The following is a 22,379-nucleotide window of genomic DNA, read 5'->3' as shown; positions in this document are numbered from 1 at the left end:
CATTTTTCATTCACGATAACGTCGCCGCCTGTCCGTAGCTAGCGTTATTGCGACGCAATCGATGTCTTCGAACAGAGAACACGAAAGCCCCGAAAATTACGCCGCAGAGCCGTCGGCGACACGCGTGCCTCTGTGTGTGTGTTTTCGTAAAACCAATAAGGGTGAGTGTATTCCGCGATCCATCATCCGTTTGGATTACCAACAGGGTGTATCCAGTTCCAGCGGTCGCCGGCTAGATCACCGCCATTCTTCCGCTTTATTTGTATTCCCGCCGGTACCACGATCTGCCCGACATAATGAAAATGGCGGAACGTACTGCGCGTATCTCTCGATTAAATACCTAGCATAAAAACGCTCACAACGAACGTGTCCGACATCCGGGGAACACTGACGTCTGACGGGGATGACACCGAATCGTTGTCGATTTTATCGCTGTTGTCAAGGGGAAGATGTATATATATTAGAGGGTTAAGAGATCGGGGATGGAACACTTGTCATTGTCACCCGGGAGACCTTGGAACGGAAGGAACGAAGGTAGTGGATCGAAGGGGCAATCACTGTCACTGACAAATTACCGTTTCACGGACTCGGGGATCGAGGGGGAATATTTTAAATCTACCTTCTCAGGGATTCATCGGGTGTTCTTTGTATATGTCTCTGATAGGACTGGATACTTGGAAGTGGATGTAAAAATTAAACGTCTGTTTCAGAAAGCGCGTACGAAGATGAGGAGCACGGCGCCAGGGGCGCGAGATCCCCTGGTGAAAGCGGTCTCGGCGAAGAAATCGGTGCTCCTGACGACGATTGCGCAGATCTTCCTTTGAGAATGGGTACCAGAACGACGAGGGACTGGAACTCGAGCGCCAGGGGCAGGTTCCTGCTGGGCATCGGGCAACGCGTAAGCTTCGACCCCGAGGCGCCGCCGCCACCGCCCCAGGCGACGCCACCTGCGAGAAAGGTCGATGAAAAGGTCAAGGTAGGTCCCCGACGTCGGTGGAGAAGTCTCTCCGAAGCTTCTCTCCGACGTGGACGAATAATCGCGAATCGACGAACGCGGGCAGCAGCCGAGTGTTTGACAGGGATGTTTGAGGAGGGTTGGGAGAAAGAATGGGAGAAGCCGGTCGAGCGAGAACTGCGTTACGACGTCGATCCAATTTGCGGAAGTCACCGTTACGAATCAGAAGTTCGCCCCCCGTCGCAGTCCGACCTTTTATTGCCTCCTCGAAAGTCCTCTCCGGACCGTCGATTATCTCGTCCTCTGGATCCTCCCGAGCGAATCGGCTGTCAGGAGCACGTAACTGCTCCCTCGAAAAGAACTTTCACGGTATTTCGATAATCGCGGGTAATCGGATTCGACCCGTCGCCGGAGGTGAACGCGCATCGCGGATAAAACGGCGTGATCGGCGCTGAAAACGTCATTCCCGTTGCGTACCCTACGTCTGGGGCCGCTGTTCCATCCAAATTGCCATGCCCGGCACCGGTTATCTTCTGCTTCGATCGCAATGGAGAGAGAGCAAAGGGTGCAACAAAAAATTGCTTTATCGGAGTTTTATCCTCCTACCGAGGAGTCGAAGATAACGCGTATGCTTATACGAGGCTCTTTTACGAGCGGGCGATGAAGCTTTTGTTTTTACAGCCTCGTAAAGCTCGATCGAGTTGATTTCACGGAGGCGGCCGGAATGACAAGTGTACTGGACACGGGGATCGTATCTCGAGCAATCGGGCATTCCACCAACAGTCGCTGATAATTTCGTTACGTATTTTCCGAACGATAGTCCGCCATTTTAATACCGTTCATAAATACCCTTCACGCGCACGTACTTCCCTCCGGTTCTTTCAAGCCCGACAAACAAAGTCTCGCAATTCGTCCCTAGCTTTATTGCCTCGTAAACGTCTTCGACGGACCTCCGCCCGTCGAGCCAGCTCGAAATCCCGTGGTTTCGTCCCATCCGAACCAATCTACCCGCTTCTATCTGATCTTCATGCTATCCGGGACACCAGTGATCCATCACGTTTGCCTTTGTTTCGCGCGACAGCGTGTGATTCACGACACCGAGCCGGTGCAATGCATTAAAATCCCTTGCTCCTGTCGTAAAAACGCGAAGAAAGGGGAGACGAGAATGAACGGAGGGAAGGAAAAAACGGCGGGCAGGTAAATCACCCGATCAACCCTCGAACACGATCGGCCGCCTCGAGAATATAGATCGCTGCTTTGAATAGAGACGAGCAGAAGCTCGTAACGACTCCGACGTTCTACCGCGAGATCGCCTGGGATAAGGGGGCTGCGGAAGAAAACTCTCGGTAGGAGCTCGCTCGAAAAGGGTGGAAAGTAACGAGGCTACCTGGTAGAGGGGTAGTGACTCCGTCAGTGACTCGCGGAATACGCGCGAGCTCGCGATTACCCCTCTCGGCTTCAAGAAGATGACATACTGTGCCAAGGGCCGACACTGACAGCCAACGAGTGTTTGCCCGGGCGCACCCTAATTGTCGAGCCGCCACACCCTCGGCAAACACTGTCCATCAACCCTCCTCCGCCCAGCCTCCTCCTCTCTATCGGCCCCTGCCACTCGACCCTTTTCCACCGGGACCAGACATACGTATATACGTATGCACGTACACGCGTCCTTGCTGCGAAAGGACGACTCTATGATTAGAAACGAAGGGTGGTTTAATTGCTGAAGACGCAGGCATTAGCCGCCGGATCTCGTCTCGCGTTACCCCGACAATTTCATTTCCGCCACGAGCCAGATATGTTTGCGGATCGTCGTCGTTCCGACGTCGTCTGGCGTTCAGCAAATACGCGTTTTACGTCTCCGAATCAAATTCCCGCCTCTTCGGCTGATTTCTTCGAACTTTCAAAAGGGACGCACAGTCATGCCGAGTGAGAGATCCGGAATACGTTCTTTAATATCGCGAACCTTGCTCGGGAATGACCCCGTATTCCGAATGGAACAATCGAACGAGCGATAGCAGCGCCACTACAAACAATTACGCCGTAATCACGACACCTCCTTCGCCAGAGGCTTTATCTCGAGGATTCCGTGCAGTAAGAAGAAAAGCTTCGCGATCCCGGGAACGGCGTCCCGTTTCCAAGGAAGTATACAAGCATAAAGGTTAATACCGCGTTTGAATAGGCCGGTGAAAGGCGCCATTGTTTCCCCTCGAGCCCGATCTTTACGTGTTGCACCGCCGTTGCGTCGGTATTCTTTCCTGGCCCGTGATCTAACGGCAGGTACAAAGAAAGAGAAGTTGCCTGGTAACCAGAGGTTTCCGTGCTCGAACAATGGCCCGCTATCCCAGTCGTTAATTGCTTCCCTCGTTCCTCCCACGACCGTCCCAATTTCGGCCGGACCTTCGATCTCCGCTGCCATATTCGCCCACGCCGCTCGGGATCTCTGGTCCGACCGGAAGTCGAGGACTACGCCTCTGATTCGCGTTACCTCGAACCCGATCGCGCACGCTGATCCCGAAGGTTGTTTACCAGCCGCGTCTAATTGCTCGGCAATTATCCACCCACGACGTGGAAAACGCCCGACAATTTCGAGAACAGGGTAGTTAACTGCGTTATCGCGGTGCTAAAGAGGGTGTACGACGATTAAGCGACACTTTCAGCTACTCGGAACCAGTCTTCCAGATAGACTCGCTCTGTTTTCTACGCGATCGCTCTTGATCATTGTCCCGAAACGAACTGCCCCGAAACGAACTTGGATTATTGAAATTAACCCCGCGATCGGGAGAACGCGCGAAAGTTGGGAATTGGAGGGAAGCAACCCTAATCCTTTCACACCGTGTAGCCGGAAAAACTTTCGGAACCCGGTTAACTGGTAGCTCTCAGGAGTAGCGAGTTTAGGGTCAAAACTTCAAAGTTGCAGGAAATTTCCGAAGCAGGGAATCCGGGATAACTCGAGCCCGGTCGTATCTGTTGGTTATTTCGTTATACCCCAGGCTTCGCATCGAGAAGTTCGATAACGTCGTGGAGCTTTAAATCGCGACGCTCCCCTTGATCCTCGCTGCGGGATCGAGATCCTCTCGCGCGTCTCCCACTCGAGAGACTGTAACCAACGGTACATTTATCATCCTAATTTCATCCATCTTTCATCACAGCCTCGTCCGTCGATCAATAAAGCCTCGAGCTGCTCGAGAAATCGGTGGTTTTCGTTGCGAAATGTAAGGTTAAGGTCCGGAAAGTTTCTACGACCTGTATATCACCGGAAGATGTTAAGATATTAGATATTAGAGCTACACGGTGTGCCGTGGTATGCGAGAACTACTTCGGAGATGGTATTCCAGAGGCGAAAATGAAAAACTTCGTATTTCGTGGAAAACTTTTTATCAAGAAACGTATTTCCTTCGCGTATAGAACTTGGCGGTTTGGTTCCGAGGGGAGCGTGAATCTGATTGACCGGAGTGAAACAGGGTCGTAAAGATGGGTCAGGCGAATTTTCGTTATTGGCTGGAAGTGACATATCTAGACGAGTGTAATTATACAGCATCGTGTGACGATCAGGGTGAACGGTGCACGTCGAGAACAAATGAGATAAAATCAGAGACGAAGCAATGGTGTACGCGCAGAATCCGTATTAACAGGTTAAGTGCCTAACACGTTTCGCTTGTCGTTCCGTTCAGGCCCAGATTCGGCTGTCAAATGGGCCACTTGATATAATAGAAATTCTTAAACTTTAGATCCAAAGATGGCAAAGAATTTAACACGAAAAGTTAGCACCTTTTGATTCTAGTCTAGCGCCGGTTCCTGGGGACCGTTAATTTTGGCGTGTTTACTTTAGGGGGTCCCTCCGTCCCCCACGCGTGTTAGTCGTCTCGTCGCAGGTATCCTCGTGTGACGGTGGTGCTAGAAGGGACGAAAGGAAAAGGAAGGGATGCGTTTCGTCCCTGGGCCTGCTAGTGGACTCATTGGTAAGGCTACCCTAGCAGGCCCTGCCTTAGACGGTAATACTATTGGAAGGTCTGGAAGTTATGTGTATAGCAAGCGGAGATTCTCTGAGGACTTGCGAGGAAAGTCCTGGAACCTCCTCAAAGTTGGGATCCATCTAGTGGCGCGGGTGAGAACGATAGTCGTTTCAAATTATTCGACGCAAGATAAAAATACTTCAAAAGCATCAGAGATGGTCCAATCGTGATCGAAATGTCTGTCTCGCCCCTTTATCTTCTTTGAGGATGACCTAAACTCCCTAAGCAATACCTTGCATCCGAGACATTCTCCCCCTCTTTTATCCTACCCTCTTCGTGCACCGAGGCATTGCTCGAATTTCGTGGAAGCCTCGCATAATTAAGAACGTTCCTGGGGGGGGAAAATGACCTATGAACCAAACGAGGAACGGGGTAAATCACGTTAAAAGTTTCAGTTCTAATGGAGACTCTCCATTCGTCTTAATTGTCGGAGTATTACGCTGAAATCACAGCGGTGTATTTTTAGTCGCGCGGTAAATCCTCGCGGAGGATTCACCGGGAGAGGATCCTTTTCCGGGAAAGAAAATTCGTCGTAACTAAACAAAGATCGAAACAAGCTCGAATAGGAATGACGTTTGCGCGAACCCTGTTGGTCGTTTCCGCGCGGAAAAATTCAGCTCTGCAGCGGTTCGCGCGCGGCGGGACACCCGGTATATCGGATAATGCAAAACGTCGGTGCACTCGGCCGGCTGTCGGTCATATTTCGCGGATATTCGTGGACGCGCGAGTGTGACCCCGAAAAAAATACGCGGCGAGGGATGAAAGAGGGTGAAAGGAAAGCGTTCTCGGACGTGTTTTGATTAATCCTGTCGCTGGGATGAATAGCACGGAGATGAAATAAAGCGAAGGGAAGGTTCATTTTTCCGAAACGTGGCCACGGTGACGGGAGTATAATAAAAAGTTACGATGGTTTCAGAGGCACAGTATCCACGGTATGATAGAGGAAGAAAACGTGGTGCGACCACACCAGGAAATGGCCAGTCTGTCGTATCAGGAGAAGAAATACCTGCTCGCGGTGGAGCGTGGGGACGTGGCTTCTGTCAGAAGGTGAGACTTGAGGAAATCAAAAAACCGGACGCGAGGTAGAAACGCGCGGACACGTTGGGGTGTAATTCGGGCGGAAATTTCGCAGGCACGTAACGCGTGGATTACCTAACGAGGGTAACGAAGGGACGGGACCCTGCGGGAAAATTTCCCCTACACGCGTCGATGCTTCTTCCAATTCGCAATTCTCGGCGCACTTACTGCTCTTCAGCTGCGTATGGATCTCGCGCGTAATTGCTGAGTAGATACAAGACGCGATTTTTTAATATTACTCTCGATGTTAGGAATTGACGGTGGAAGAATAAAGTACTCCGTGCCATAACTCGCTAAATTTTAATATACATAGTAACGAAAATAAAAGATGGCCGAATTGTGACATGGGTACAGTCACGTGTGTCGCGGTATTTTTAATACTATTTACGATGCTAGGAATTGACAGTAGAAGAATAAAGTATACCTAACCATAACTCTCTAAATTTTAATACGCGTAGTAGCGAAAATAAAAGATGGCCGAATTTTGAAGCGTGTACAGTCACGTGTGTCGCAATATTTTTTAATACTTTTCTCGATGTTAGGAATTGACAGCGGAAGAGTAGAGTACACCGTGCCATAACTCGCTAAATTTTAATATGCATAGTAGCGAAAATAAAAAATGGCCGAATTTTGAAGAGTGTACAGTCACGTGTGTCGCGGTATTTTTAATACTTTTCTCGATGTTAGGAATTGACAGCGGAAGAGTAGAGTACAGCGCGCCATAACTCGCTAAATTTTAATATGCATAGTAGCGAAAATAAAAGATGGCCGAATTGTGAAATGGGTACAGTCACGTGTGTCGCGGTATTTTTAATACTATTTTCGATGCTAGGAATTGACAGTAGAAGAATAGAGTATACCTAACCATAACTCTCTAAATTTTAATACGCGTAGTAGCAAAAGTAAAAGATGGCCGAATTTTGAAGCGTGTACAGTCACGTGTGTCGCGGTATTTTTAATACTTTTCTCGATGTTAGGAATTGACAGCGGAAGAGTAGAGTACAGCGCGCCATAACTCGCTAAATTTTAATATGCATAGTAGCGAAAATAAAAGATGGCCGAATTGTGAAATGGGTACAGTCATGTGTGTCGCGGTATTTTTAATACTATTTTTGGTGTTAGGAATTGACAGCAGAAGAATAGAGTATTCCTAACCATAACTCTCTAAATTTTAATACGCGTAGTAGCAAAAATAAAAGATGGCCGAATTGTGAAGCGGGTACTAATCGTGTATGTATATTACTTTAACTTCACTTTAGCTTCCAATAAATATATTATAAACCTAACATCTTCTATGTCAATCCTATTCCCTAGATATGTACGTAAGAACCGTGTATAAACACGCGTCTGATCTGTTCGATATCGCGTACAGGAAGAAGGATGTATAGATCGCAGCACGATATTATTGCCTGTCGTTATTGATTAATTTTGTTAAAACCCAAAACGATGTCATTGACACGTGCTGTCATGATCGGTCTGAACCGCGGAACTGTGTACGAGTATTAATTTCGCTAAAAGCAGGTATATGTTTTTAGCAATTGGAAAAACGAAAAGATTGAAACCAGACATTTCAGCAACATACGTACACGCGTCGATTATTTTCCACCGTGTTTCTTGAATGAAAATTGGAACGTAGACGCGAATCCCGTCGTATAATCAAAGATTTTTGAATTTTCGAATCTCGCGTTTAATTGCTGCATGGATGTAAGATATATCTATTTCCTCGACTAACGATTCTCTTTGAAGACTTGGACATTCCGATTTCGCTCGTTCGTTACACGCTTCAGAGACGGGTCGGTCTGCCCATCGATAGAGGCAGACGCGTCAAACGAGCACGCGAACCGGTACTTTTGATAAAGGGAACGACAAAGAGACCGACAATCCTCTTCGTTTTGAAAATGTAAATCTGAAATAGGAATATCCAGCTGCGAAAATCGGCGAGAAGTAAGGTATTGTTTCTATCGCTTTCAACGTGACTACAATGGCTAATTTGAAAGGCGGGAGGAAACAGCGCGCGAGAGCATCGCAATCGTGGCTTTTATGCAAACGAGCGTACACGCGAACGTGTAGAAATCGGTCGGATCTAGGGCTAAAGAGGTCGAGAGATCTCGCGGGGGAAGGTCAAAGGCGCGGCTTACGTATATGTCCCGTCATTGGGCCAACAAAGGATCTAATTATCCCACGAACAATCGTCCCGCGATCCTGAAACTTCTCGGAATTCTTCGCGGCGTTGCTCGTCCCGACGCAATTAATACCGATTGCGATGTACGAGAAAGTTTCAGCGGCCGTGGAATTCTCATTTGGCTCGGGAAACGGCACAACGAAATACGATTGCCAAGCCGATTCGTCCTGGCGAGCGTAATGGGGAAATCGTGAGCTCCGTGGTTGAAGTGCGGGGGGGAAAAAAAGAGGAAAAAGAGGGAAAAGAGGGAAAAGAGGGGAGAGAAAGTAAAGAAAGAAATAAACGAATGGGAGAGTTTGTAACGAGAGTGAAATGGTCGTTACCAGTGGTGCAAACATGGCGGCTGTTGTTGCAGGATGCTGCAGGGGGCGCACGAAACGGAGATGAACATCAACTGCGTGGACCCGTTGGGACGTTCGGCGTTGCTGATGGCAATCGATAACGAAAATCTGGAAATGGTGGAGCTCCTGATCGAGCACAAGGTCGACACGAAGGACGCTCTACTGCACGCCATCTCCGAGGAATTCGTGGAGGCGGTGGAGGTACTCCTGGAACACGAGGAGAATCTTCATCAGAACGGAGAGCCACACGTTAGTCGCTTTCATCGCCCAGTAAGCGTATAGTATCGATCCAAGATCCACAATTTCCCAAGATCGCGGTACCCCCTCGCGTGAAAAGGGTCCTTCCCAAAAATTCACCGGCCCGCCGTAAATTCGTGGGGCTTTACTTTACTTTATCAGGGACACTTTGATTTCGCAGCGGCAAGCTTCGCCTCGCAATTAAGCGGTGATTGCATTTTTCCGGCTAGGCAATTTCGTTTCAGTTATCGAAATTCCCCCTTTAATTTTCGCCGCTGCCTGGCTCGTTCCGCGCTCGGACGAGGACGGTCGGCTGACGAGGACAGTTAAGTAGATTCCAGCGACACAAATAGGTCGATCCACATTTTAATCAGGTAGTCCGGAGAGTTTTTCGCCGACCGAACCCCTAGCCGCGTCGCGTCGCTCGCAACAAAGCGTGTCTCGATGAAAGCCAGCTGACCGGATCCCATTTCCGGCAAAGCTTGAAAACGCTTGCACCGGTATACCGGTCGAATTCACGCCGAGTGGACACCAAGGGAAACGGAAAAATAAAGGCGCAAAAGGACACGGAATTGTAGACGAGAGGCAATTTAATCGGCTTTCGCTCCTCTTCCGAGAGACGAATCGGCTTACGCGCAGCGTCGGAAATAATTATTCTGCCCCCCTTTCGACCGGACGATTAAAATGTTTAACGTTATACCGAGTACCCTGGACACGGTCGAAGCCGAAGACATGTCCTGGAAGCAATTTCCGACACGCGAAACGCGTTTTGTACGCCTCTGTTTCAGAGCTGGGAAGCCTTGCCATCGGACACCGCCACGTTCACCCCGGACATCACGCCCTTGATCCTGGCCGCTCACAGGGACAATTACGAGATCATTAAGATCCTTCTGGATCGCGGGTCCACGCTGCCGATGCCTCACGATGTTCGTTGCGGGTGAGCCGTGTTCAAACAAACAAAGCTTCCTTTCATCGTTCCCATAAGTACGATGAAATTTTATTCGTAAATAAATCCGACGCGACGTAGGCGTGAGAGGCTACAATCGATCGTCGAACACGCGTTCCCCGTTGATTAATTTCCCCAACTGATTTAGCTTCTCGCACGATCTTCGAGCCCAGCTCACGCGAGCCAATTAAGTTTGGGTGCCTGCGTTGCGAGACTACCGACTACTGCTTTCGCTACGGCTCCTCTATTAGGAGACCCTTAATCCCACGGGATAGACAGAAATTTCGCTCTGCCAACGATATTTGTCCGAAATAACGCGCCTTTGCTCTCGCGCGAGGACCAACGCTCCGAAATGTACAAACAGCATGGAAAATCGCCGAGCGGAGTGGCGGCTGTACTGATTAAGACGGCATTTATTCATGGACAGGTGCGACGAGTGCGTGACATCGAGAAGGGAGGATTCTCTGAGGCATTCCAGGAGCCGGATAAACGCGTACAGAGCCCTGGCCTCGCCGTCCTTGATCGCTCTCTCTTCAAAGGATCCTATTCTGACTGCGTTCGAACTCTCTTGGGAACTTCGGCGACTCTCCTTCCTCGAGCACGAGTTTAAGTGCGAATACCAGGTGAGGCGATGGTTGATTACGTAAAGCTAGCTGCCGCCTCGGCAAAGACAATGGAATTTTAATTGTAGGAGAAAACAGGAGTTCAGCGTTCGCTAGAACGATGCCAATACCATCGATCGATCCGACTTTGCGACTTACATGGGGAAAATTAAACGCGGTGCTACGCTTTTCTCCTCGTGATACCCGAGATTAAGTCGGTCGATAAGGTAGCGCGCTGTAACTTTGTCACGAGGGGTGAAACGGAATAGCCCGGTTCTTTTTTCAAAGGATGTTGATGTTGGTAACCGGAAGGCGACGTAATTTCGTCCACCGTCTAGTTACCCTACTCTCAATTTCATTCGTCCGCTTTGAAGTCCCCTTAAAAGTGCCGATTACGCCGGAAAATAGAGTCCAACGTTGAATTTAGCCGTGGGAACGCGATCTCTCCGCTCGAGGAACGTGTCCGCGAAACCACAAGGGGAAGATTACATAAAACAACCGTTGAACTTCCGAGTTTGCTCACCCCGCAACCCTTTTGGCCCATTTTCCTCTTCGTTCAATTACTTCTTCAGCTACCCCCGTCTAGGAAATCAAGTTTACACTGGCGTATCCACTTTCCGGGTCCTCTGCGCTGTCACGAATGAACCCCTCGATCACGATAAAAAGGGGTTCACGGTACTCCGTGTTGTTCTTCCCCCCTGAAGAAAGAAAAATGAGGAAAGAAAAAGGAAAAAGCAACGAAATACTTCTGGCAGTATTAGAGTGGGATCGACGAAAGATATCGGAAATGGGGTGCAAAGTTGGGGAAGTAGGGTTGGCATAAGCTTCCGAAGGTACGCGGCGCCACGTATACGTATCCTTCCGACGTAGATTGAAACGTATAGGCTTTTTCTTCCAGCCGTATATTATTCCCGTCGTTTATTCGGTTTGCTCGCGCGTGAGGGATGCTTCAGGCTCGCGGAGATATCGCAGAGCCACGGGTCAGACGGAAAATTCGCAGATCGCCGGGATTCACGACTCCGGAAAGGAAGGAAATAAATCGATATAACGCAAAACGATGGTCGGGCGAATTGTTTACGCGAGGCTACTTTCGGCGAAGACCAAGATGGCGCGCGAGGTGCGAAATGCCGAAGGACGCCGGTCGCGGAACGAGAGAAATTAATACGTGGAAACGGTTCCCGCGTGTTTCAGTACGACGCAGTCTCTGCTTATTTCTGCCAGCCACCTTTGTTGACTCAAAGCGTCGTCTTCCTTCGCCTTGTAAACGCGCCCGTTGTTAATTCGTGTAAACAGCTCGAGCACACGTGGTCGTTTGGATCGGCGAAGGTCTCGAAATACTCGGGATTGTCCTCCGCCTAGAGAAAACGAAATAAGACTGCCTCGACAGGCGACTCGATGCGAGTTTCACGATCCAGCTCGCGCCGGATATTAACGTCTCGTTAGGCGATCGCGAAGTGCGCGGCCCACTCGGCGATATTAGCGAACGTTTGCACGCTTCGGTATGGCGCTTTGATGTCGTAAATGTTTGCTTTGGCGCGAACCTCCGGACGGAACAGGGATGCGCGAGATTCCTAGCCAGCTAGCTAGTTTGTATCTTTCCGAAAGACACAGTGTCTTTTCCTGGTCTAGAGACAATGACAATTCTATGGGATAATGGTTACAGGAGGAACAGGACATCGGAATGCTTTCAACGTTCCTCCAGTCTGTTTCGAAATATCTCCGAGGCGAAGACCTCGTTCGCGATTTGCTTCGAGGATGGGACGGAAATAAATCATCGCTGATAGCGAATTGATTAAGCCTGCCGAAGGATCGGCGAACTATTAACGAGGATGAGTCGAAGCACCGAGACCCTCGTCCGCTTTCCCTTTGCTGGAAAAACTTGCTTGCTCCTTCCGGAGCCCCCCTTTTCATCCCAGGGTCGAACGACAGTCTATCATCCATGGCTGCCGGCCATCTCGAGTTTCGCGAGAATATTTCAGGAAATTCCCTGGAACCACGCTCGCTTTGTCTCAACGCCCCTCGTTTGGCACAGCTGAATCGCTCGTTTCTTTCATCCTTCGACAGCTTCCATATTTTTTCCTCCTTCTTTCGTTTCTCTCATTTTCGCTCGATCCATTAAACAGACCCATCCCTCTGTGCCTATCAATTTAAACGCAATAACGACCGGACAAATTGTCGACGATGATCGTTTAAATCTTCCAGGTGATCGGCGAGCGTTAAAGGGAAATAAATTACCGTCCGATTCCCCGCGTCCTCCCTTTCGCAGGGACAAAGTTTCCACGAGATTACTCCGCGCTTTTTTTTTCCAGCAGGCCTCGAACCGCGTCGAATGGCCCCGATTGTCCCTCGACAACCCGATTGACAAACGACCTATCCGCCGTTCAAATCATTTTATCGCTCTTATTCGAACTCCTCCTCGCGATTTTCACTAGCCCGGGATCGAAACTAGACGTAGCAACGAGTCCGCTGCCGAAATTCGGTACGACTTCCTGCTTAGACAGACGTTCCAGAGTCGTCAACGTATTCCAGAGAAACAGCGAGCAAGTTTCGCGACGATGTCGCAGCTTACGTTTAAGAGCATCGCGAGGCAAACTTCCGTCAGCGGAAGTAGTAACGCGCTGGAAGAAAGAGGCCGCGGAGTAATTTCGTTCTCCGCGTTGTTTACGGAACTTGGTTCCCGGAGCGTTCTCCCATCTCGATACGGCAATGTTGCGATTCCAGGAGCTTAGAAGACAATGCCAGGACTTTGCTACTGCTTTGCTGGATCACACCAGAAGTTCCTACGAGCTGGAGGTGCTCCTGAATCACGATCCCACCGGACCAGCCTTCGAGCACGGCGAGAGAATGCACCTGAACCGGTTGAAACTCGCCATCAAACTTCGACAGAAGAAGGTAATCGTCCCAAAGCTACTTCTTATCTTAACCCTTTCGCTATGACGGCCGTCGCCGCGAAGCCTCTTCCGTAGAACGAAGCGACGCGTCAAAGATGGAATTTTTAAGAAAAAAGGAAAAGGGAAAACTGAGCATCGAAATAGAGCTTGCAATTCATTGCGAAGAGATCTAAGAAGAACGGTAGCACTTGTCTTAACTTTTTACTCAGTTCTTGTGGACGGGGAGTATAGTCATCCGTCGTGTGTAGATGGCGTCGCATGGCCGGTGACTATAGGGACCCATCGCGTGTAAATGACGTCTCGTGTTCGGTGACTATAAGGACCCATCGTGCGTAAATGGCGTCTCGTGGCCGGTGACTATAGGGACCCATCGCGTGTAAATGGCGTCTCGTGGTCGGTGACTATAGGGATCCATCGTGCGTGGATGACGTTTCGTGACCGGTAACTATAGTCACCTGTCGTGCGTAGATGGCGTCTCGTGGCCGGTGACTGTAGGGACCCATGATGCGTAGATGGCGTCTCGTGACCGATGACTGTAGGGACCCATCGCGTGGAAATGACGTCTCGTGTTTGGTGACTATAGGGACCCATCGTGCGTAAATGGCGTCTCGTGGCCGGTGATTATAGGGACCCATCGCGTGTAGATGGCGTTTCGTGACCGGTAACTATAGTCACCTGTCGTGCGTAGATGGCGTCTCGTGGCCGATGACTATAGTCACCTGTCGTGCGTAGATGGCGTCTCGTGGCCGGTGACTATAGGGATCCATCGCGCGTAAATGACGTCTCGGGGTCGGTGACTATAGGGACCCATCGTGCGTGGATGGCGTTTCGTGGCCGGCGACTATAGGGACCCATCGCGTGTAGATGGCGTCTCGCGACTATAGTCACCCGTAGCAGCGAAAGGGTTGAGCGAATAACGAAAGAAAGATCGCGAGTCGTGGGAAAAAGTAGTTTCTCGATGAAGAGTATCGCTGTAACCTGGTTAAGCCTATGAGGGGTAGCTCGCGACGAGTGCCAACTCTGAAATTAGACCGTAATAAGTAGAAGTTCCTAGTGACATGACCGGAAACCGTCGACCAATATTAGATTATCTCGGAATTTCCAGTTCGTGGCGCATCCTAACGTGCAGCAGTTACTCGCATCGATTTGGTACGAGGGTCTTCCAGGCTTCCGGAGGAAAAACATGGTGCTCCAGGCACTGGAGATCGTGAGGATCGGTGTCCTCTTCCCTTTCTTCAGCGTCGCGTACATCATCGCGCCGCACAGCATGGTCGGTCAGACCATGAGGAAACCCTTCATCAAGTTCATCTGTCACTCGGCCTCGTACTTCACTTTTCTCTGTGAGTATCTGCCTACTGCCGAGCGCGAAACTGTTTTCGGAACGTCCTAAACTCAGCCACGATCAAACGGACCTCGACTTTTCCTTTTTCCAAACAAATCGTCACTCCCGGTTACGAGATTTCGCGAAAGAAATTCGTTTGCGTCGATGGTTTATCGAGTTCGTTCGACCTCGTTTCTCGACGATGTATTTTACCTTTCGGCACGTCAGCGAATCAAACATCGGGACCGGCTTCTAAACAGTTTACAAATACCTCTCACGGCAACCGCGGCTCGCGAATACCTCTCACTACCAATAATAGCAGAGTGCGGTAATGCTCTAAATTTGAGACATCAACTGCCATTACCGCGGAACGAGAAACATTCGAGCCTACACCGAACGGTAACACCCTTCGACCGATTTCCATCGAGCTCCGCCGTACCATTCCACTCGAGTACAATTGGCTGCGTGTTTCGCTTGACAATCGCACGGACGTTTATGCGAATTTTTCTGGGAACGCGTGGAGGTCGGAAGGCACGGTGAATTCGAATGTAACGGCAGTTGGAAACTCGTTGGTGAATATCCGGCCGGGGAATCGAGTCTCGACTCTCTCGAGCACCCTCGGAGGACCAAAGGGGGGTGCGACGGAGAAGTTCCGCGCTAGGTTCCGGGTACCCTCGAAAAGCATAATTGACCTGGAAGTTAGACTAACGATGTTTTGAGGCACGAGGAATAATGTACTCCGCGAGGACGCGCCCGGGACGTAAGGAATTTGAGGAGATTATTCAGCAACGAGCCGAGTTAATCTCGCAGCATGTATCGTGCGGTTGCCATAACGCGCGGACGAGCAACGATCGTTGGAAACCAGGTTGAATCGCGCGAACGCCGAGTTGAGCCGGAGTTGCAATCGGTTACGATCGTTCGCGAATCACCGCGTGATCCTCCACGAGCACTTTGCCGTTCTACGAGGCAGTAAAGCGTTTCGAAGCGGTCTCGTGACTCGAACAACGTTACACGGTGTCGTGACGCGCTTCGTGGTGACTGTAAATTCGCAACATCGACTCGCGGAATCGAAACAACGTTGCATCCCGAGCAGCGAAGTAGCCGGTGATTGACGAGAATGTTTCGCGGACTGGCGCATCGTTCCAGAATTATTTCGAGTATCGCATTTACGTCCGAACGCTGCGGGAAATCATCGTAAATAACATCGATGCACGTTTATCCGCAGTCATGTTGATTCTGGCCAGTCAACGGATAGAGAGCGTGATTGGCAACTGGATGGGCCACGACGTCGTGGAACACGAGCCAGCGCCCACGAAAAGAGGCGCTGCTCCGACGATCGTCGAATGGTGAGTGACAATATTTTTAACCCCCGTTTCTCTCCTCACGCGACGGGGGCGAGGGGCGAAAAAGAACTGTTATCTTTCCTAAGAATGTTTGCCCGCGCGCGAGAAACTCGATGCATCCGACGCCGATACCTTGCATCATCGACCTCCTCTCTATTCGTCGAGCTTCCGTTAAAGATCTCTAGCAGCGGAGGCCGAAGAAAACCGACCTCTTGAAAATAAATATTCTCGTTGGCCCGTAGTCCCCCGTGACACCGCGCGAAACGACTTTTCCCCGAATCGACGAGCCAAAGGGAATACAGACGAGTTTACGGAACCGCGTTAGCGGAGCGATTTCGGGTCCTCCGGGATATTCCCATGGGACGACTGGTTTCTCCGAAAGCGGAAACGTCTGCAAAGTGTGAACTCGGTGTCCTAGGTTCATCCTGGCCTGGGTATCCGGCCTGATCTGGTCCGAGGTGAAGCAGCTGTGGGACGTCGGCCTCGAAGAGTACGTGAATGACATGTGGAACGTGATCGACTTCGTAACGAACTCCTTGTACGTCGCGACTGCCGCGCTAAGGGTGGTCGCTTACTACAGGGTGCAGAAGGAAATGGAGAACCAGATCGAGCTGCAACGCGAACAGTGGGGCACGTGGGACCCGATGCTCATATCCGAAGGTCTTTTCTCTGCCGCCAACATATTCAGGTCTTTGTCCGATTCGTTTTATTCCTTATCCCATTCGGAGCTCGAGCCACTTTATTCGAAACTGGCGCGAATCCGGCAATTTTGCCACGCGCGAGATTTCACGGTTTCGCGCGAAAAGGTAATCGCGAAGTGCTCCAGCCCTGAGCATTAAAGGGTCCTTTGCGCGACACCTCGTGAAATCCCGAGAGATGTAATTAGGGACTACTCTTTCAACGTAAATTTCAATTCCACCCTCTTCAGCTTCACGTACGATCAAACGCAACGCGACTGGTCTATCGATCTACTTGCAGCTCTCTGAAACTCGTCTACATTTTCTCCGTAAATCCTCATCTCGGTCCCCTGCAAGTATCCCTGTCCAGAATGGTGATGGACATCATGAAGTTCTTCTTCCTCTATGTGCTGGTGCTATTCGCGTTCTCCTGCGGTAAATCTCCATGTTAATTCAACGGATCGATTCGTTCAAAAACCTCGCCTGAAATAACTCTCACGACGAAATCACGTTCCCCGTTGGTCCAGGTCTGAACCAGCTGCTCTGGTACTACGCGGACATGGAGAAGAAACGTTGCCATGCCGTTTCCGCCATGTCCCACGCCCCTAGCGCCAACATCACCACCGACTCCAACGCTTGCATCGTTTGGCGCCGATTCGCCAAGTACGTAACGCTCTGTCGCGAGCAACTCGCGAATCGCCATTGTTCTCGTCCAATTTTACCACATTCACCACGAACCTGTGTTTCGCCAGCCTGTTCGAAACCGCGCAAACGCTGTTCTGGGCCGTTTTCGGACTGGTCGACCTCGAGAGCTTCGAGCTGGACGGCATCAAAGCGTTCACCAGGTTCTGGGGCATGCTGATGTTCGGCACGTACTCGGTCATCAACATCGTCGTACTACTGAATCTACTAATCGCCATGATGAATCATTCCTATCAGTTGATCTCCGTGAGTGTAACCGATCTTTGTCCAATTGAGATGCCCTCAGATATCGTCATCGAGCAATCTTTCTTCCTAATTGCAACCAGGAACGTGCCGACATCGAGTGGAAGTTCGCCAGGAGCAAACTGTGGATCAGCTATTTCGAGGAAGGCGGTACGGTTCCACCGCCGTTTAACATCATTCCTACTCCGAAGAGCGTTTGGTACATGGTGCAGTGGATGTACCGGAAGCTCTGCGGGCACAGTCGGGCGGCGAAGAAGGAGCACATGAGAACGATCAGAGTGAGATTAATTTCAATTCGACGGATTAGTCGTAATCGAGACGTTGGCTGATTTCAGCGTCGTTGAACGATCAGGTGCTACGAATGGGCGTGACGCGTGGTAATCTTCTTTGTTCGACAGAGAAAGGTTAAGCAGGCGTCCGAGAGGGACTTCCGGTATCAAAGCATCATGAGGAATTTAGTGAGAAGATACGTGACGGTGGAGCAAAGGAAAGCCGAGAGCGAGGGGGTAACGGAGGACGATGTGAACGAGATCAAGCAGGATATCAGCGCCCTGCGATGCGAACTGATCGAGATCCTGAAGAATTCCGGCATGAACACGTCCACGGCCAGTGGCACCGGAACTGGTGAGCCCACTCGCATGATCCCAGCGACCAGATAACCTCTCTCACACGAATCGTTTCGGTTTCCCCTAGTGTTTTCTCCGAATCTTTGGTTTTTATCTCATCTATGCACCGCCCCCTCGAGTTTCCGAGATTACTCGGCAACTCTCGCGCCGTGACGCGACTACGACGTTAAGAAAGGTACCGCGAGCTTGGTCCTTCGTAAACGAAAGTTTCCAAGTTCGTTACCGGGACGCTATTAATCATCCGGTGGAACCCTGGAGGAATAATTAATGCGATCAAGGATCGTCTAGCGCGAATATTGTTTCGTAGTTGGTTACCTCGACTCGAGTAACGCGAAAACTTCCCGATTTCGGCCTCGCCAGCCACGCTTCTATCGCAGTGTTGTCTATTAACGAACGCTACTAACCGACCACACACGCACACAGGCAGTCGTTTAAGTTCTTTTCATTTTTTTAGTAGCTGCTTTAGAGTAGTCCTTGGTTTTCTCTCTGCCCCATAGACGGTAGCCTTAAAGAGCTGTCCATAGGTGCGGGGGGTAAGAAGAATCGCCAAAAGGAGCGGCGGCTAATGAAGGGCTTCAATATCGCCCCTCAGCCGAGTGGAAGTGGCTCTCTGCCGCCGGTTGACGAATTTACAGCCTCGCTGCAGCAAGTGCAACAAGAGAACTCTCACGAGCTATTCGGCTCGACTTTGAGCGGCATATTCGGACCGGGCACCACTCCCAAGAAAAGTCCTCATCACACCAGCACCAACAGCGTTCCCGGACTCGGTCCGAGCAGACAGAGCCGCAGGATCAGAGGAAGCTCGAAGAAGAAGAGATGGGAGAACCTTATCGAGGCGGCGAAGGTTCGAGGCAGAGTCTCGAGGCTGATCGGTAAGCGAAATTAAATTAAGTTTCACGAAAACTGTCTAATCATCTCTACGTATTTGTATCGTTGGTCGCGTTCAAAATTGAGCATGGAGGAAAAATGAGAGCATCGAATGCTAAGAAGCAACTACTCCCGCTTTCAGGTAGATCTCGTTCCGAGGATTCCGTGTACTCGCCCGCGTCAGAAGATGGCGGCTCGAGATCGGAGGGATCGACGGACTCGAAGTCTTCTTTGGAGACTCCTGGCCACGAAGTTCAACCCACTCACCATTCCCATCACTCGCATCATTCGCATCATCACGAAGGTCATCACGTGTTCACTCACGGTCTAGGCGCGCTGGTGGCGCTTCGGAAGAAACGGAAAACATTCTCGGACTCTAGATCGTCGACCTCCGGCATGAGGAGTAGCAGCGGCACGAACCCGATGTATCCGATCGCCTCGGCTCTTGTCTCGAAGGTATCGAAGAAGCAGCAGCTGCAGAGGGCCAGCAGCGTGCCAGCAAGAGGACCGGAACTGGGCCAACAACCGATACCCCCGAGAAGACACGATGGTACTCAGAGTCAGCAACCTAGCATCGATACTCCCGAGGGTGCCAGCGCGAACGAGCAACCTGGTAAGTCGGTTCACTTACCTTTGCAACGTTTACTCGTTACCTCGTCGTGGTCTCGAGAATTTTCCAAATTTCCATCCCGAATATATCCTTCCATCGATTTCGAATCCTTCGGCCGTTCTTTTTATACCGCGATACGACCTCGAGTGACTTTCGAGGAAGGCACGAATCGGAAATAATTCGGGTTTTCGTATCTGGTGACCCACTAGAACGATGAAACGAACTCGAGGTTTATTTAGACATCGAAGAGCGTAAGTGAATTCTAGCAACAGCTAGGAAGTCTTGTTTGTTTGTGTTGCGAAGTGGTTCCGGCGGCTCCGCTGACACCATCGACCACCGAGGAGAGCGTGGTCGCGAGCAGTTCCCTTCCAGCGACCATGAAGAGAAACGGGTCGGCGACGCAGTTGCAGCGGCTTCCGGGCATCGAGCCGATATCCGGCCACGACGTATCCGGGGGATGGCTCTGAGAAGATGCACCGGTCGCGCAACAGCGACGTATCGGCTATCGGAACAGAACTCGCACGTAGACGAGTACCGTTTGCATCGGCCCGCGGAAGCTGGAGCGACGACATCGATCGATGGAGGATCACGTAAGACCGCGTGGTCGTCGGCACACGCACAATGATGCCTTCTGGCGACGACGCACTTCGCCGAGAGACATACAAACTATATAGATATATGTACATGTATCGATAAGCGACGTAGCCCGAGAATCTCGAGCAACGCGAGCTCGTCGACCCAACACGGCCCTCTTCCCTTCAACGACTCGAGGAAAAACGCGCAGGGAAGAGAGAATCCAACTATAATACGCGCGTCGTCCTCTCTCGTTTCTAGAGTGGGAGGTTAACTTTCGCGGCGCTTTACGAGAAATAATCCCGACAAGCTTCTCAATTCGGACGAGAAACTCGCGAACTGTTTGTTCGGAGAGGAATTCGAAGGTCGTCGAGATTCCTCGCGTCGATCGCGTCGATCTATCGCGTTCCGAGCGGCCATCTTGTGGCACACTAGCGCCACGTGGTCACGCCGTCGAAGTTAATCTCGTCGAGTCGCGTCGAGCCCCATACGCAAACGTTGCCACCGATGATTTTGTACTGCGACGATCTCGCATCGTCTCACGACCTAAACTACCGTACTCTTACTACTACTGCTACTACTGCCAGAACGGAAAGGGCAAGTGGGTCGACGACAACTAACCTAGTCAGCGTTAGTCGGACGATCCGATGCGAAAGAAGAGGATTACGACGATCGATGCTGCGTTAACCTTTAACGGACAATTATAATCAACCTGTCGACGCTATCGTCGATCGTGGTTGCGAACAGGCCAGCACGTCGAGTTAATCCTTACCGCTTCGGGAAGCTGGTCTACCGAAGATCGGGGCTTCCCTCGATCTTCTCTCAATTTTCGCGGTTCGACTAGCAGTCTCTCGACCCGTTATTTTATCATTCAACGAACTCTAGTCAGTGATCTAATCAGACGCGTCTTTTATTTTCCCTTGCTCGGACGTCGCGCGAGGAAGGAAGGAAATCGGTGCTCCTTGTCGTCGGGTCGATACTCGTTATCGGAAGGAGTCGCAAACGAGCTGAATCTGCCGACAATGCCGGCGAGCGAAACTACCCGATGCAGGAAAATTGGCGGAACCGGGGAACCACGGACGCGACGATACACACTCCCCTCCCCCCTGTTCGATTTCTTTTCTTTCCCGCGACCAAGGGCTGCCCGTATTCTAACAGAGTCCATTTCTCGAGTCTGCGGTGATCCTTTCCCCTTTTATTAGCGGTTCACAAAACAGGGAGGACGAGATAAATGTGTCACGACCAAAAGAAAACGAGCCGTAGCGTAGTCGAGTAGAGGCCTAAAACAGATTAAGATCCGTACTACTTCCTAGATATTACGTGTACGTATGATAATAATTATAATTAATGTGAACCCGCTGTCAGGGGCGCGAAAATGAATCTCGTTGTCCGAGGACCTCGCTCGAATTTCATCCTCGTCGTGTCCTGTTCGAGTTCGCGAGCCTGACAGACCGTACGTAATAGTATACTATACCGCCTACGTGTATTATTTATGAGATTATTATTGTAAATGTAAAGTTAGATGTCCACTTGGCAAACGTCGTAGTGAGTGTTATCTTGCGAGCGGTTATCATTGTAAAGAAACAGGGATAAAACGAAAAGAATAGAAGAGAATATCACGGGGAAAAGTATAACAGTGGAACGAGAGTACACGCAAAACGGAACCAACCAAGTTTTATTAACGACCTAAGCCGGTTGAAACAATAGATTGTAACGGAATATACCTTGAAGACGAATCATAGAATTTAGCGGAATTTTTTAACGATCGAAATTAATATCGTTTCCGACAGCGCAGCATCCATCACGAGAGCACAGATATTTTATAGAAGACACGCGATCTATATATCGAGGATGTGAATGGAGGAATGTAGGGTGACCTTGGAACTAGGCATTACGCGGTATTATCGTTTCGCCGATTTCTTCAAGCTTAGTTAAAGTCTATAAGTATTTCGAAACTGCGGGGATTCGATAAAGTTATACGGGTCCGTGCAACTGTCAGGGTACCATTCGATATTATCGATGTTCCAGAAACGAAGAAACGCTTGGCAGGAGAAGCGACTATTATTGGACAGAATTAATATCGGGAAGAGCTTCTGTGCTTGTTTTTGCAACTTTCAAACCACTCTGGACGCATAAGTTTCCCCCTGTAGCCATCGTACGTTCAAGACTCTTT

At 50.3% G+C, this 22,379-nt stretch overlaps 1 protein-coding gene across 1 annotated transcript; it reads left to right on the top strand.

Annotated features, from left to right (window-relative positions):
• Window positions 1-811: 811 nt before the first annotated feature.
• Window positions 812-21,307, top strand: Trpgamma (Transient receptor potential cation channel gamma). Its single transcript, XM_017910871.1, has 17 exons — window positions 812-976; window positions 5,885-6,015; window positions 8,583-8,817; window positions 9,594-9,742; window positions 10,179-10,374; window positions 13,075-13,245; window positions 14,350-14,584; window positions 15,791-15,911; window positions 16,327-16,596; window positions 16,887-17,020; window positions 17,113-17,248; window positions 17,338-17,533; window positions 17,614-17,808; window positions 17,929-18,154; window positions 18,681-19,028; window positions 19,166-19,636; window positions 19,937-21,307. Exons 1-17 carry the CDS (start codon window positions 827-829, stop codon window positions 20,098-20,100), a joined length of 3,528 nt encoding a protein of 1,175 aa, XP_017766360.1. The 5' UTR covers window positions 812-826; the 3' UTR covers window positions 20,101-21,307.
• Window positions 21,308-22,379: the final 1,072 nt, after the last annotated feature.

This window comes from Eufriesea mexicana, unplaced genomic scaffold (assembly GCF_001483705.2).
Source record: "Eufriesea mexicana isolate 0111107269 unplaced genomic scaffold, ASM148370v2 scaffold107, whole genome shotgun sequence".
Taxonomy (NCBI): Eukaryota; Metazoa; Arthropoda; class Insecta; order Hymenoptera; family Apidae; genus Eufriesea; species Eufriesea mexicana.
This window is presented reverse-complemented; position numbering and strand designations above follow the sequence as displayed.

Excerpts from the sequence above, each read along its gene's own strand:
- Trpgamma (XM_017910871.1), top strand. The coding sequence starts at position 827 with ATGGGTACCAGAACGACGAGGGACTGGAACTCGAGCGCCAGGGGCAGG. Across the intron at positions 6,016-8,582 it reads GACGTGGCTTCTGTCAGAAG|GATGCTGCAGGGGGCGCACG; the intron begins GTGAGACTTGAG and ends CTGTTGTTGCAG. Across the intron at positions 16,597-16,886 it reads TCTGCCGCCAACATATTCAG|CTCTCTGAAACTCGTCTACA; the intron begins GTCTTTGTCCGA and ends ATCTACTTGCAG.